We start from the raw sequence: 16,272 nt of genomic DNA, 5'->3' as shown, positions 1-16,272 counted from the left end.
ACACAGCATAGAAGTAGTTTAGCTCGTCTGGTAGGCTTCTGTCACTGGGCAGCTCTCGGCTATGCTTCCCTTTGTAGTCTGTAATTGTTTGCAAGCCCTTCTTTGCTCACTTTGAGGACAAGACAGTGCCACCGACACGGCCCGCTTCCAAAACCTGCGGGCTCTCCTTCACTGCAGCCAACGTGAGTGAACCCTCTCAAGGCTGCCGGCCCGGCATCCCTAGCCGTGTCCTAAGAGCATGCGCAGACAAGCTGGCTGGTGTGTTTACGGACTTATTCGATCTATCCTTATCCCAGTCTGCTGTTCCCACATGCTTCAAGAGGGCCACCATTGTTCCTGTTCCCAAGAAAGCTAAGGCTAAAGCTAACTGAGCTAAATTACTATCGCCCCGTAGCACTCACCGTCATCATGAAGTGCTTTGAGAGACTAGTCAAGGACCATATCACCTCCAGCCTACCTGACACCCTAGACCCACTCCAATTTGCATACCTCCCCAATAGGTCCACAGGCAACGCAATCACACTGCCCTAACCCATCTGGACAAGAGGAATACCTATGTAAGAATGCAGTTCATCGACTACAGCTCAGCATTTAACACCATAGTACCCTCCAAACTCATCATTAAGGTCCTGGGTCTCGACCCCGCCCTGTGCGACTGGTTCCTGGACTTCCTGACAGGCCGTCCCCAGGTGGTGAGAGAAGGAAACAACATCTCCACCCCGCTGATCCTCAACACTGGGGCCCCACAAGGGTGCGTTCTCAGCCCTCTCCTGTACTCCCTGTTCACCCATGACTGAGTGGCCATGCACGCCTCCAACTCAATCATCAAGTTTGCAGACGACACTACAGTGGTAGGCTTGATTACCAACAACGACAAGACGGCCTACAGGGAGGAGGTGAGAGCCCTCGGAGTGGTGTCAGGAAAATAACCTCACACACAATGTCAACAAAACAAAGGAGATGATCGTGGACTTCAGGAAACAGCAGAGGGAGCAGCCCCCTATCCACATCGACGGGACAGTAGTGGAGAAGGTGGAAAGTTTTAAGTTCCTCGGTGTACACATCACGGACAAACTGAAATGGTCCACCCACACAGACAGCGTGGAGAAGAAGGCGCAACAGCGCCTCTTCAACCTCAGGAGGCTGAATAAATTTGTCTTGTCACCAAAAACACTCACAAACTTTTACAGACGCACAATCGAGAGCATCCTGTCCGGCTGTATCACCACCTGGTACGGCAACTGCTCCGCTCACTACCGCAAGGCTCTCCAGAGGGTAGTGAGGTCTGCACAACGCATCACTGGGGGCAAACTACCTGCCCTCCAGGACACCTACACCACCCGATGTCACAGGAAGGCCAAAAAGATCATCAAGGACAACATCCACCCGAGCCACCGCCTGTTCACCCCATTATTATCCAGAAGGTGAGGTCAGTACAGGTGCATCAAAGCGGGGACAGAAAGACTGAAAAACAGCTTCTATCTCAAGGCCATCAGACTGTTAAACAGCCATCACTAACATTGAATGGCTGCTGCCAACATACTGACTCAAATCTCTAGCCACTAATAATAAAAAATTGGATGTAATAAATATATCACTAGCCACTTTAAACAATGCCACATTATATAATGTTTACATACCCTACATTACTCATCTCATATGTATATACTGTACTCTATACCATCTACTGCATCTTGCCTATGCCTTTCGGCCAACACTCATCCAGATATTTTTATGAACATATTCTTATTCATTCCTGTAGTTGTTGTGAAATTGTTAAGATTACTTGTTAGACAATACTGCATGGTCGGAACTAGAAGCACAAGCATTTCACTACACTCGCATTAAAATCTGCTAACCATGCGTATGTGACAAATACAATTTTATTTGATTTGTCCGAATCTGTAATACCAATATGTTTTAAGCAGACCACCATAGTGCCTGTGCCCAAGAACACTAAGGTAACCTGCCTAAATGACTACCGACCCGTAGCGCTCACGTCTGTAGCCATGAAGTGCTTTGAAAGGCTGGTCATGGCTCACATCAACACCATCATCCCAGAAACCCTAGACCCACCTGAATTTACATATCGCCCCAACAGATCCACAGATGGTGCAATCTCTATTGCACTCCACACTGCCCTTTCCCACCTGGACAAAAGGAAAACCTATGTTAGATTGCAATTCTTTGACTACAGCTCAGCATTCAACACCATCGTGCCCTTAAAGCTCATCAATAAGCTAAGGACCCTGGGACTAAACACCTCCCTCTGCAACTGGATCCTGGACTTCCTGACGGGCCGCCCCCAGGTGGTGAGGGTAGGTAACAACACATCCGCCATGTTGATCCTCAACACAGGGGCCCATCAGGGGTGCGTGCTCAGTCCCCTCCTGTACTCCCTGTTCAGTCATGATTGCACAGCCAGGCACGACCCCAACACCATCATTAAATTTGTTGATGACACAACAGTGGTAGGCCTGATCACCAACAACGATGAGACAGCCTATAGGGAGGAGGTCAGAGACCTGTCCGTGTGGTGCCAGTACAACCTCTTCCTCAACGTGATCAAGGCAAAGGAGATGATTGTGGACTACAGGAAAAAGAGGACCGAGCACACCCCTATTCTTATCGATGGGGCTGCAGTGGAGCAGGTTGAGAGCTTCAAGTTCCTTGGTGTCCACATCGCCAACAAATTAACATGGTCCAAGCACACCAAGACAGTCGTGAAGAGGGCACGAAAAAACGTATTCCCCCTCAGGAGACTGAAAAGATTTGTCATGGGTCCTGAGATCCTCAAAAGGTTCTATAGCTGCACCATCAAAAGCATTATGACTGGTTGCATCACTGCCTGGTATGGCAACTGCTCGGCCTCCGACCGCAAGGCACTATAGAGGGTAGTGTGAAAGGCCCAGTACATCACCGGGGCCAAGCTTCCTGCCATCCAGGACCTCTATACCAGGCGGTGTCAGAGGAAGGCCCTAAAAATTGTCAAATACTACAGCCACCCTAGTTATAGACTGTTCTCTCTGCTACTGCACGACAAGCGGTACCGGAGCACCAAGTCAAGATCCAAGAGGCTTCTAAATAGCTTGTACCCCCAAAGCCATAAGACTCCTGAACATCTAATCAAATGGCCACCCAGACTATTTGCATTGTCCCCCCCCCCCCTCTTTTACACCACTGCTACTCTCTGTTGTTATCATCTATGCACAGTCCCTTTAATAAATCTACCAACATGTATATACAATATTTCCTCAACTAACCGGTGCACCAGCACATTGACTCTGTACCAGTACCCCCCTGTTTATAGTCTCGCTATTGTTATTTTACTGCTGTTCTTTAATTACTTGTTACTTTTATTTCTTCTTCTTATCCCTATTTTTTTTAACTGCATTGTTGGTTAGGGGCTTGTAGGTAAGCATTTCTCTGTAAGGTCTACTACACATGTTATATTCAGAAGATGTGACTAATGAAATTTGATTTGATTTTGTTTTAATATTTTAAAATGCTTTGTACATCAGTGGATATTATAAAAGGGCCATATTTATTCAAATAAAACAATGGCCAGTTTGGGCCAATTGTTTGTACGTAAAAAACCCCAGAATAGGCTATGTCTGGCCCATGAATTCGTTGTGTTTTTTTCCCCAATATGGCCCATGTGCTGATTGAGTTTCACACCCTTGACTTAGGAGATAAAAGGAATTCAGAGGGAAGCTGTCAGAATGCCGATCAAACATACACAGTACAGCTGGCTGCTATCTCACATTACATTGGGACTTGCTGGCAAAACATTTGGAAAAAACACTTGGAGAACCAATTTGAATACTAAACTACTTCTACAGATATATTTTCAGTTGGTTTGGTTTATTAATTGGCTGTTAATTTAAAGGTTGAACATGAGGAAAGTGTTAACTTTTTCCATAGACTCAATAGAGTACTTCAATCCTGCCCGCTAGCCTGGATTTTAAAGATCATGTTCATGGCCGTGAATAAGCTCTCTATACCTCATTAAGACACATATTAGCAGCACTGGTGTGGTAGTAACAAATGGGATCAGAAGTCCTTTCTCATACTCAGTGGTAGTAGAGGAGTGAGGTAATATCCAGTGTCCCAGTACACCTGCTGTAGAGAACAGAAGCTCTGCTATCAGAAGCCTACCGAGCCACAGGCACTGTGTTTTAGTCTCTACTATGTACCACCCACTAATTACCTATTGATTCAATCTGGAACTAAGGGGCAATTCATAGCTCAGGGGCTGACGAGATCAATAAAGAATTCAATGTCCATCCCTGCCTTTCACCCTCGCTGTAGCTGTCTCCTTCTGTGTCTGTCTGCCTCGCTCTCCCTCTCCGTATCTGTATCCCTCTCTCTCGCTGTAGCTGTCTCTCCTTCTGACTGTCTGCCTCACTCTCCCTCTTCGTATCTGTATCCCTCTCTCTCGCTGTAGCTGTCTCTTCTTCTGTGTCTGTCTGTCTGCCTCGCTCTCCCTATCTGTATCCCTCTCTCTCTTGCTGTAGCTGTCTCTCCTGTGTCTGTCTGCCTCGCTCTCCGTATCTCTCTCTGTCGGCTGATTTTCTTTCTATCTCTCGTTTTTTTTCACACACTATGTAAACACATACAGGAAGGAAAAGAGAAGCACATAGGAGTGTGAGAGGATCGAAACAGAGGAGCTGTCTTTATGATCAAACAGACAAGACTATATTTAACTGTGGAAGGAGAACATTTACATAGTCTTTTATTAAACACCAGCAAGAGATAGACGGGAATAATGAGGATATTAATTTGTTAGCTGTAAAATTATCAGATATACAGTAAAAATGGGGCTTCTATAAATGCTTGACAATCCCTGAATGATTTACAGTACTAAACATATGTATACATCGCTCCTCTCCCTCTCTCTCTAATTGATCCCCCTCTCCCATCATCTCACCCTTCTCTCCATCGCTTCTCTATACCCCTCTCGGTCTGGATGGAGAATAGTAGAGACTAAGAAGAATAAAGACAGAAGTATTTAATGTGAATGAACATGATGTCCACAGACAGAAATAGAACGAAAATCCAGAGACAAGAAGATTTGTTTCTATTAAGGTAAATCCAATCATTGTCTGCCAATCTGTATGACTACGAGCACAGATCAGAATGGATCAGGTATTGATGGTCAGGGGCTATAAACTGTACTAACATTGTACAATGTACTTTTTATTGTTTCTATCCAGTATCATTAGAACTGTATGAAGCAGATGATAAAATAAACAGTAAAAACGAAATCTTTGCCACATAGACGAAGTTAGAAGCTTCTATCCAAAGTGACTTAAAGTACAATGAATGAATACATTTTTCAGAATGTGTATGTGATCCCTGCAGGATCACATACAGCCCACAGTCGTGGCAAGTTCTAACAGAGTCTGTTAATGTGTGTCAGAATAAACACACCATTTACCATTCCTGGTAATACCTGAAACACATCTCTAACCAACTCTCTGCTCTCTGTTTGCACAGCAAACATATCCTTCTTCTTTAAATTTCAGGTATTTCTCCTCAATGAGATAAAGTAATCTCAATGGTATGAGTCTTACTGAGGCCTAAGACCAAAGCAAATAACCAAGAAGAGGCAGACTCAATCCAAACTAGTTACCATGACACTTACCACAATAACAACTTGAAGATGCCAGCGATTGCTACCGAGAGCAGATTTCAATCAAAATAATGAATCCTACTGCCAAAAGGAGCGAGGAACATCTACTAGCCAAGACGCAGATGGCCTACATGTGAGTTATATTGGTATGACTGTGGCAATTGTATAGCAGTACAAAGCAAATAGTCTATGGTCACTTCCTCACGGTCTAAGCAAGGTGAAGGAATTGGAGAAAGAAACAGAATGTACAAGACAGGAGGCCTATTCAGCCACATAGGAACATGAAAGGTCAATAGAAAATAATTCATTCTAATTAAAACAATTGGTTTATGCAGTTGCATGGCAGCACAAAATAAATAGTATGCTGTAGGGTGTCCAATCAAAAAAGTATCTTTTGACAAAATGGGTAAAATAATAAATTATAAGTGTCTAGACAATCCTCTAAGGAAAGCAAAAGTCCAAACCTCATGTCTCTATCATAATCCGTTATAAAGTTATTGGAGTTTTTACCCTCGTAGGGTGGCCAGAATTAGGGTGACTAAATCAATGATGGCCAGAGGAAAAAAGTGATCATAAATCTTGAAAATTCCATCTCATCAGCTAGTCTGGATGCTGTGCAAGAACTGAGGCCACTGGCTACTTGACAGGCTCACTTTCCCATTGAACTCATCATATTTCTTCTTGAATCCGCAGGACATAAAACAACAACAGAGGTATATAGATGGTATATACAGTACATTGATTTTAAGACATGACATGTAGTATTTCATATTTTAGTAGATTTCTCACAAAAACAAGCGTATCTGTGAAATGTCAACGGAGCACTGGGCGAATACCAAGCTATTTACTTTCAAAGCCTTTTACATTTCATTCAGCTGTGACCCCCAGAAACAACTTTGACGACGACCACCAGAAAATGTTCAATTCTCAAAGGTCGTCACGAGGAATATGGGTTACGAAATCCCACTTTTTGAATATAACTTTTATAATATGTTATAGAAAGACCCCACTGAATGATTCAGAACATGAATGATATTTGTCTTGGTAAAATGTATTTTATAACATAAAGAAGTGAAATTCCATCACCAACGCACGTTTTCACCCACTCTGACACCTCATATCAGGGATCATCAACTAGATTCAACCGCAGGGCGATTTTCTTCTTGAATGGTCAGGGGGCCGGAACATAATTACAAATGATTTGTATACTGCAAATTGACCACAATAAGCCCAAACAGATATAATTGCTTACATTTGTATACGATCACATATATCTATTATGAGTGGGAATACTTTGGAACAGATTTCCAAAATGAAAATCACTTGATTTTACAAACTGCAAAGTGCAGTGTGCTCCAAACCAAATAGTGAGAGTGTGAACGAGCTGTCAGCATTGGAGAGAGAACAAGAGACCGGGCCTAAACAGTAGCAAATTTCCGCAAACTGTAACAAACCATAAGAAATTACCCAAAACTACAGCAGTGTCTCTCAAATTACAGCAGTGTCTCCCAAACTGCATAAGTGTTTCCCAAACTGCAGGAGTGTCTCCCAAACTGCAGGAGTGTCTCCCAAACTACAGCAGTGTCTCCCAAACTACAGCAGTGTCTCCCAAACTACAGGAGTGTCTCCCAAACTGCAGGAGTGTCTCCCAAACTGCAGGAGTGTCTCCCAAACTGCAGGAGTGTCTCCCAAACTGCAGGAGTGTCTCCCAAACGGCAGGAGTGTCTCCCAAACTGCAGGAGTGTCTCCCAAACTACAGGAGTGTCTCCCAAACTGCAGTGTCTCCCAAACTGCAGGAGTGTCTCCCAAACTACAGCAGTGTCTCCAAAACTACAGCAGTGTCTCCCAAACTACTGGAGTATCTCCCAAACTACTGGAGTGTCTCCCAAACTACTGAAGTGTCTCCCAAACTACTGGAGTGTCTCCCAAACTACAGCAGTGTCTCCCAAACTGCATGATGTTAGTTAGCGTGACTGATGAAGGGCAGCTCAGAGAGCTGCAGGTCAGAGCTGTGTGTGTGTGTGTGTGTGTTTTGTCAGGGATGTAATACTTTAATACCAAATCAGTATGGGAGGCCTCCCAGGGCCCAATTACACACAGCTGGAGCAGCTCAACTAGTACCATGTTTGATACATCTAGGTTCTCTTAACATAAGCTCATAGCTAGTTTGTAGGATGAAAGAGGTGCAAATGAATTAATATGTAGACTAGTCTTATATGCTTTTGCCTGTGCATTGCTTGCTGTTTGGGGTTTTAGGCTGGGTATCTGTAAAGCATTTTGTGAATACTTCCAATGTAAAAAGGGTTTCATAAAATACGAATTAATTAATTAATTTGACTCGAGAATTTGTATGGCATTGAGTTGGTGCTGCACATCCTCTCAGCTCTGACCACAGTAATTGGTTTATTTCAGTAGCAATATGGTAGCTGCTCTAGTGATGTTGGAACTAAATTAATAACATGTGTACTAGGAACTCTTCTCTAACCAAGTCATCTATATTATTTGATTCCAGACTGTTTCTTGCTATCTTAGCAAAACTGTAATTTGACAGAGAAATATCAGCTAGCTAACATTAGACAGGCTAGCCAACTGCAGATAGCTATCCCCCAAGCTATGCTAACTAGCTTCTGTCAGCTTGGCTTAACACAAGGCCAGCACCGGTTTTACGTTCTATTTGCTTCTTCTTCTCTACTTTAGCTCCCACATAAAACTGAATTAGCCCTTGTTTGTTGTGATTAAATGGCAGACCCCCCCCCCCCACACACACACACAAAGAAAAACACCCAAATGAAACCACACCCCGAAGACAACTCGTTTGCCTTCAGTCATGGCCAGTAGAATTTCTTAACGAGCATTGATGAAAAACAAGGCCAAATCGGGAAGTGCAGTTCTCTTAGAAAAATTCCTTACCAAAAAAAATGTTTTTTTTTCTACAAGATTAAAATCACAGTTATCACAAAACATATTATTTTCTGTGTATGGCCTGGGGAAAGTTGTGTAATTTAAATAAAAACCAGAGAGGCTATCTTGGTGAATTTGCGAGGAATACAAGACAAGACATTGCAAGATAACGTTACAGATTACCAAGACATATGCGCACAGACGGTTCTTTCTGCCTGCCCCCTCCTCTCTCTCCCTCCCCCACGCTGGCTCGCCTACTATTTTGCTCCGTAATGATGCGAGTGTGTGTCGTGTAGAATATTCTAGCCTATTCATTGATGATAGGCCCTACTTTACTGAAGTAGCGAGACATTGTAGACCAATAAATTGCATGATACAGCATTGCGAGAAACAGCTTTTGATTGCCGTTTGATAGGCCTAGTGCATGGTTCTGATTGTCCCTGGTGTCCGACCAGCCTATAATGTGCACCTCCCCTCTCTCTCCGTCCCTCGCTACCTCGTTATGAAGGATACAAGTGCTTGTGTTCTCGTAAGTACAGCAACTAATCAGTCTCCTCCGTTCCAAAAATACTGAATCTTAGGAGTCGATTCCTAGTGGAATCGAATCTTGACACTCACAAATGGGACATCGGGAGCCGACGTGCAAGGAGTCAACTCTCCACTATTACGGCTTCGTCGTAACAGTTGGAAAATGGCAGAGAAAGGCAAGTGACAGCAGAGAAGTCCTGTATAGCAATACTTTAAGATGTTAAATGAGAATGTGGTGAAATACAATACATTGTGAATTTACATGGAATTTAGTGAATTTTCTTATTGTTTTAATGGAAAATCACATTTTTTTAAATGGCAGTTTAAACATTATTATTATTTTTTTTACATCACTACTGCATACACAAAAACACACACACAGCCACACACAAAGGTTGAATATTTTTCCAGTATTTAAAAAAAAAAAGAAAAAAAGTATTTCTCACCAAAACCAGAAGTGTCATCCAAAAGCATTTTAAAGCATATATATGTCTGGATTTGATTACAGCTTTGATCAGAATGAAAATTCTCACCTGATGCAATCTGAGCCATACATTGAATACATTAAGTGCCCTACATTAATGACATTCAATGAACCCAAGCCCAAAAAAGCTTAGCCTACCTCCTCTTTCTCTCTCTATTGTTGCTTCATTCCTCCTCGCTTTCAACAGTTCAATTAAATACGTTTTGTTGTCTTTATCTTCATCGTTCTAATGACATCCTTCAATAATATAGGACTATGATTAGATTCAGAAGGCTTTCACTTCTCTTCACAAAGATTGATTGGTTATCGGTCTGAATAAATAACTGCTATAGCCTATTGCCATCGCATAACCCATCATTAATTAGATAAATATAAGGCTAATACTGCATTGAATATATGACCTGAAAAAGGTTAGCTAGGACACCTACTGTATATATAGGGCTATTTATCAATCTAGAACGGGATTATCTATTTTTGGATGTAATTTGAATGGAGTTGATGGAGAGAGTGACTGCGAGAGAGTGCTCGCACATGCATTGATTTATAGCAACGATATTCGAGTGATTGGCTGTTTTGAAACTCAGGCTGCAATTAGAAAAATAATCATCTTTTCAATTAAAAATGAAAGCCAGATGGATATGGGTAAATTAGATGTGCATTCAGTTTTATATCACCGTAGTATAGGCTATGCTGCAGCAAATGTATGTCTACCTGTCACAAGAAAAACAGTTACCATGATGAGATGACAGATCTACATGCACTGTGAACTCCAGTTACCATGATGAGATGGGCTGTCTGTCCCCACCCTAAGTGTTGATTCTCCATGCAGAGGCCGGAGACAAGCCAGATATAGACATTGCATATAATTTAACAGTTCCATTTCACACCTTGCTGTTCATGTAAATAATGTCTTATAATTTACCGGTTTCTGGCAGTTATTTATCCAGGGAAAAAGGAGTGGTTTTGGCCAGTAAATCTCAGTAACCGAGTTCCCGCCATTCAACCCTAACACACACTGGCACAATGGCACAGATGCAGAGACAGTGAATACTAAGAGCTGCCTGCCTGCTCATACAAACCTGAGTGCTCTGTCAGGCAAGTCATTGTGTGACTAAACTTGTCTGTCTGGATATTACTTTAAGCAACAACAAAACGGAAGACATTATCCAACAGTTTCTTCTCTCTATTCATGTAGATGAATTGTGGATTGGATCTTTTATCATTACTCATCTTCACTGGGTCTGAAAGTGACTCGTATGGAGATAATTCACTTTATAAAGATATTATTAAAGGAAAATTCCACCCAAAACCTACAATACATGACCAAAAGTATGTAGACACCTGCTCGTCAAACAAAATCACGGCCATTAATATGGAGTTGCTCCCCCTTTGCTGCTGTAACAGCCCCCACTCTTCTGGGAAGGCTTTCCACTAGATGTTGGAACATTGCTGCGGGGACTTGCTTCCATTCAGCCACAAGAGCATTAGTGAGGTCGGGCACTGATGTTGGCTCGCAGTTGACATTCCAATTCATCCCAAAGGTGTTCGATGGGGTTGAGGTCAGGGCTCTGAGCAGGCCAGTCAAGTTATTCTACACCGATCTCAACAAACTATTTCTGTATGGACCTCGCTTTGTGCACATGGGCATTGTCATGCTGAAACAGGAAAGGGCCTCCCCCAAACTGTTGCCACAAAGTTGGAAACACAGAATCATCTAGAATGTCATTTATGCTGTAGCGTTAAGATTTCCCGTCACTGTAACTAAGGGGCCTAGCCCAAACCATAAATTACAGTCCCAGACCATTATTCCTTCTCCACCAAACTTTACAGAGGGCACTATGCATTCGGGCAGGTAGCGTTGTCCTGGCATCTGCCAAACCCAGATTTGTCCCTCGAACTGCCAGATGGTGAAGCATAATTCATCACTCCAGAGAACGCATTTCCACTGCTCCAGAGTCAAATGGCAGCGAGCTTTACACCACTCCAGCCAACGCTTGGCATTGTGCATGGTGATCTCAGGCTTGTGTGCGGCTGCTCGGCCATGGAAACCCATTTCATGAAGCTCCTGACGAACAGTTCTTGTGCTGACTTTGCTTCCAGAGGTAGTTTGGAACTCGGTAGTGAGTTTTGCAATAGAGGACGATTTCTACGGGCTATGCGCTTCAGCACTCGGCAGTCCCATTCTGTGAGCTTGTGTGGCCTACCACTTCGTGGCTGAGCCATTGTTGCTCCTAGGCGTTTCCAGCACTTACAGTTGACCGGGGCAGCTCTAGCAGGGCAAAAGTTTGACGAACTGAACTTGGGAGGGTGTCATCCTATGACGGTGCCATGTTAAATGTTCATTTAGGCTCTTCATTAAGGCCATTATACTGTCAATGTTTCTCTATGGAGATTGTATGGCTGTGTGCTCAATTTTATACACCCACTAATTTGAAGGGATGTCCACATACTTTGTATATATAGTGTATATTTTTGAATTTGTTCCATTAATCCATTGTTGATACAGTCCCTACATGTTTTGCAAGTCAGCAATCACGTTTTGAAGATATATAACTTTGTATTTTGAAAGTCATCCTTTAATATTGATCTATAAGCCATCAATCCTAACAAAAAGGATTGTTACCAGAATTAAATGAAATCATGCTGACTCATGCTGAGCACTGAAACATGGTGGTGTTGATTCACTTTAACCCTTGAAAGGCTGCTTCTGCTTTCTGGTTACCGGAGTGGAATGACATCCTGCCGACTCATGCCGCCCGGCTCAAACATGGCAGCTGGAGCGTTGCCATGGTGACGAGGTGACCCTGACTATTAGCACATGTAAAGCTTTATCCCACTAAGAGGCTCACAGGAGAACACAACCAATCTGGCCCAGCAGAGAGGAGGGAGGGGGAGAGGGATGGTGGAGAGAGAGAGAGAGAGATAGAGAGAGAGAGAGAGAGAGAGAGAGAGACAGAGAGAGAGAGAGATAGAGAGACTAGTACTGTTCCAATATGAGGATGGAGGAACCGCCAGTGTTGCAGCACTTCCATATGAGATGAAACTGTTTTTTTTTTTAGATCAGATGGAACAAAGAAGAGACAAGGAGAAGAAGTCAAGGTAGACTACTGAGTTGCACCCCTGAGTGTCAGTTGGGGAGGAAGAGGTGAGACAGTCTCTCTCAATAAGAACTGATCCGAGAGCTGTACCTCTGACTATGGGAGTGACTGGCAGGTTAGGACCCCTGGAAGGCCAGGTCCAACTCTCTTTCTCTACAGGATGTCTATTCTGTCCATCAATCTCTCTCTCTCATACTGTATGTTGCATCTCTGTCCTTACCTTGGAAATATTGCTGGACCTGCTGGCAGAATGACCGAGGGGCTTCTCATTCTGAAAGAGAGGACCAGAAAGACTTAGTACATTCAAATTACATACAAATGACAAAATACCTTCTTCCCCGAGCTGTGTTAGAGACATAAGAGATACAAAGGAGAATTTCTATCTGTTGTCAATTTGACAGTGATTACACATGATAAAATGTCTCGTAATGATTATTATAGCTTGATTATTACTGTTGATTAGGGTAGCTCTCATTGTTTTGTTTTACTGCGGAGCCCCTAGTCCAGCTCTACATGCCTCTGTTAGCTCCCTTGCCCCACCCCCCACATATGTGGAGACCGCACCTAGCTTAACTTCCGTTTCCAGAGATGCAGCCTCTCTCATTGTCACTCAATGCCTAGGTTTACCACCACTGTACTCGCACCCTACCATGCCATTGTCCGTGCATTATGACCTGAATCTATCCTACCACGCCCAGAAGTCTGCTCCTTTCACTCTCTGTCCCCAATGCACTAGACGACCAGTTCTTATAGCCTTTAGCCTTTAGCCGTACCATTATCCTACCCCTCTTTTCCTCTGGTGATGTGGAGGTTAACCCAGGCCCTGTGTGTCCCCAGGTGCTCTCATTTGTTGACTTCTATAACCGGAAAAGCCTTGGGTTCATGCATGTTAACATCAGAAGTCTCCTCCCTAAGTTTGCTTTAGTCACTGCTTTAGCACACTCCGCCAACCCAGATGTCCTAGCTATGTCTGAATCCTGGCTTAGGAAGGCCACCAAAAATTCTGAAATGTCCATCCCCAACTACAACATTGTCCGGCAAGATAGAACTGCCAAAGGGGGCGGAGTTGCAATCTCCTGCAGAGAGAGCCTGGAGAGTTCTGTCATACTATCCAGGTCTGTGCCCAAACAGTACGAGCTTCTACTTTTAAAAATCCACCTTTCCAGAAATAAGTCTCTCACCGTTGCCGCTTGTTATAGACCTCCCTCAGCTGTGTCCTGTACACCATATGTGAATTGATTGCCCCCCATCTATAGTCAGAGTTCGTACTGTTAGGTGACCAAAACTGGGATATGCTTAACACCCTGGCTGTCCTACAATCTAAGATAGATGCCCTCAATCTCACACAAATGATCAAGGAACCTACCAGGTACAACCCCAAATCCCTATAAATACACCTCTGCTGTTTTCAACCAGGATCTCCGGTGATCACTGCCTCATTGCCTGCGTCCGTTATGGGTCCGCTGTGAAACGACCACCCCTCATCACTGTCAAACGCTCCCTAAAACACTTCTGTAAGCAGGCCTTTCTAATCGACCTGGCCCGGGTATCCTGGAAGGATATTGACCTCATCCCGTCAGTTGAGGATGCCTGGTCATTCTTTAAAAGTAACTTCCTCACCATTTTAGATAAGCATGCTCAGTTCAAAAAATGCAGAACTAAGAACAGATGTAGCCCTTGGTTCACTCCAGACCTGACTGCCCTCGACCAGCACAAAAACATTTTGTGGCGCACTGCACTAGCTTCGAATATAGCCTTTAGTTGCGATATGCAACTTTTCAGGAAAGTCAGGAACCAATATACACAGTCAGTTAGGAAAACAAAGGCTAGCTTTTTCAAACAGAAATTTGCATCCTGCAGCACTAATTCCAAAAAGTTTTGGGACACTGTAAAGTCCATGGAGAATAAGAGCAGCTCCTCTCAGCTGCCCACTGCACTGAGGCTAGGAAACACTGTCACCACCGAAAAATCCACGATAATTTCAATAAGCATTTCTTTATGGCTGGTCACGCTTTCCACCTGGCTACCCCAACCTCGATTAACAGCTCTGGCCCTCCCGCAGCAACTGGCCCAAGCCCCCCCCTGCTTCTCCTTCACCCAAATCCAGACAGCTGATGTCCTGAAAGAGCTGCAGAATCTAGATCCCTACAAATAATCTGGGCTAGACAATCTGGACCCTCTCTTCCTAAAATTATCCGCCGCCATTGTCGCAACCCCTATTACTAGTCAGTTCAACCTCTCTTTTTTATCGTCTGAGATTCCTAAAGATTGGAAAGAGGCTGCAGTCATCCCCCTCTTCAAAGGGGGTGACACTCTAGACCCAAACTGTTATAGACCTATATCCATCCTGCCCTGTCTTTCTAAAGTCTTCGAAAGCCAAGTGAACAAACAGATCACCGACCATCTCGAATCCCACCGTACCTTCTCCACTATGCAATCCGGTTTCCGAGCTGGTCACGGGTGCACCTCAGCAACGCTCAAGGTCCTAAACGATATCATAACCACCATTGATAAAAAAAAACAGTACTATGCAGCCGTCTTCATCGACCTGGCCAAGGCTTTTGACTCTGTCAATCACCATATTCTTATCGGCAGAATCAACAGCCTTGGTTTCTCTAATGACTGCCTCGCCTAGTTCACTGACTACTTCTCAGATAGAGTTCAGTGTCTCTATGGGAGTGCCACAGGATTCAATTCTCGGGCCGACTCTTTTCTCTGTATATATCAATGATCTCGCTCTTGCTGCAGGTGATTCTGCAAACAAGCTTCAATGCCATACAACACTCCTCCTCCAACTGCTCTTAATTGCTAGTAAAACTAAACGCATGCTCTTCAACCGATTGCTGCCCGCATCCCCCCGCCCACCTAGCATCACTACTCTGGACGGTTTTGACTTAGAATATGTGGACAACTACAAATACCTAGGTGTCTGGCTAGACTGTACATTTTCCTTCCAGGCTCATATTAAGCATATCCAATCCAAAATTAGATCTAGAAGCGGCTTCCTATCTCGCAACAAAGCCTCCTTCGCTCATGCTGCCAAACATACCTTTGTAAAACTGACGTATCCTACTGATCCTTGACTTCGGCCATGTAATTTACAAAATAGCCTATATATACTACCCACCATTGCGACCTGTATGCTCTCGTTGGCTGGTCCTCGCTACATATTCGTTGCCAAACCCACTGGCTCCAGGTCATCTATAAGTCTTTGCTATGTAAAGCTACGCCTTATCTCAGCTCACTGTACACCATAGCAACACCCACCTGTAGCAAGCACTCCAGCAGGTATATTTCACTGGTCGTCCCCAAAGCCAACATCTACTTTGGCCGCCTTTCCTTCTAGTTCTTTGCTGCCAATGACTGGAACAAAATATAAAAATCACTGAAGTTGGAGACTTATATCTCCCTCACTAACTTCAAGCATCGGCTGTCAGAGCAGCTTACCGATCGCTGCAGCTGTACACTGCCCATCTGTAAATAGCCCACCCAACCAACTACCTACCCCATATTTATTTTTGTTTTTTTCTGCTCTTTTGCACACCAGTATTTCTACTTGCACATCCTCATCTGCACATCTATCACTCCAGTGTTAATTGCTAAATTGTAATTACTTTGCCCCCATG

General features: G+C 43.8%; 1 protein-coding gene across 5 annotated transcripts in view; it reads right to left on the bottom strand.

Moving 5' to 3' along the window:
• LOC110530763 (E3 ubiquitin-protein ligase MARCHF8) overlaps positions 1–16,272 on the bottom strand; it is a 156,555-nt gene that overhangs the window by 38,390 nt on the left and 101,893 nt on the right. For all 5 annotated transcript variants that reach the window (XM_036987107.1, XM_036987108.1, XM_036987094.1 and 2 more), the window contains one exon: positions 12,867–12,917. In XM_036987107.1, the coding sequence (XP_036843002.1) occupies positions 12,867–12,917 (51 nt within the window). The remainder of the gene's footprint in view (positions 1–12,866; positions 12,918–16,272) is intronic.

This window comes from Oncorhynchus mykiss, chromosome 1 (genome assembly GCF_013265735.2).
Source record: "Oncorhynchus mykiss isolate Arlee chromosome 1, USDA_OmykA_1.1, whole genome shotgun sequence".
Classification (NCBI taxonomy): domain Eukaryota; kingdom Metazoa; phylum Chordata; class Actinopteri; order Salmoniformes; family Salmonidae; genus Oncorhynchus; species Oncorhynchus mykiss.
The sequence above is the reverse complement of the archived record's forward strand: the minus strand, read 5'-3'. Positions and strand labels throughout refer to the sequence as shown.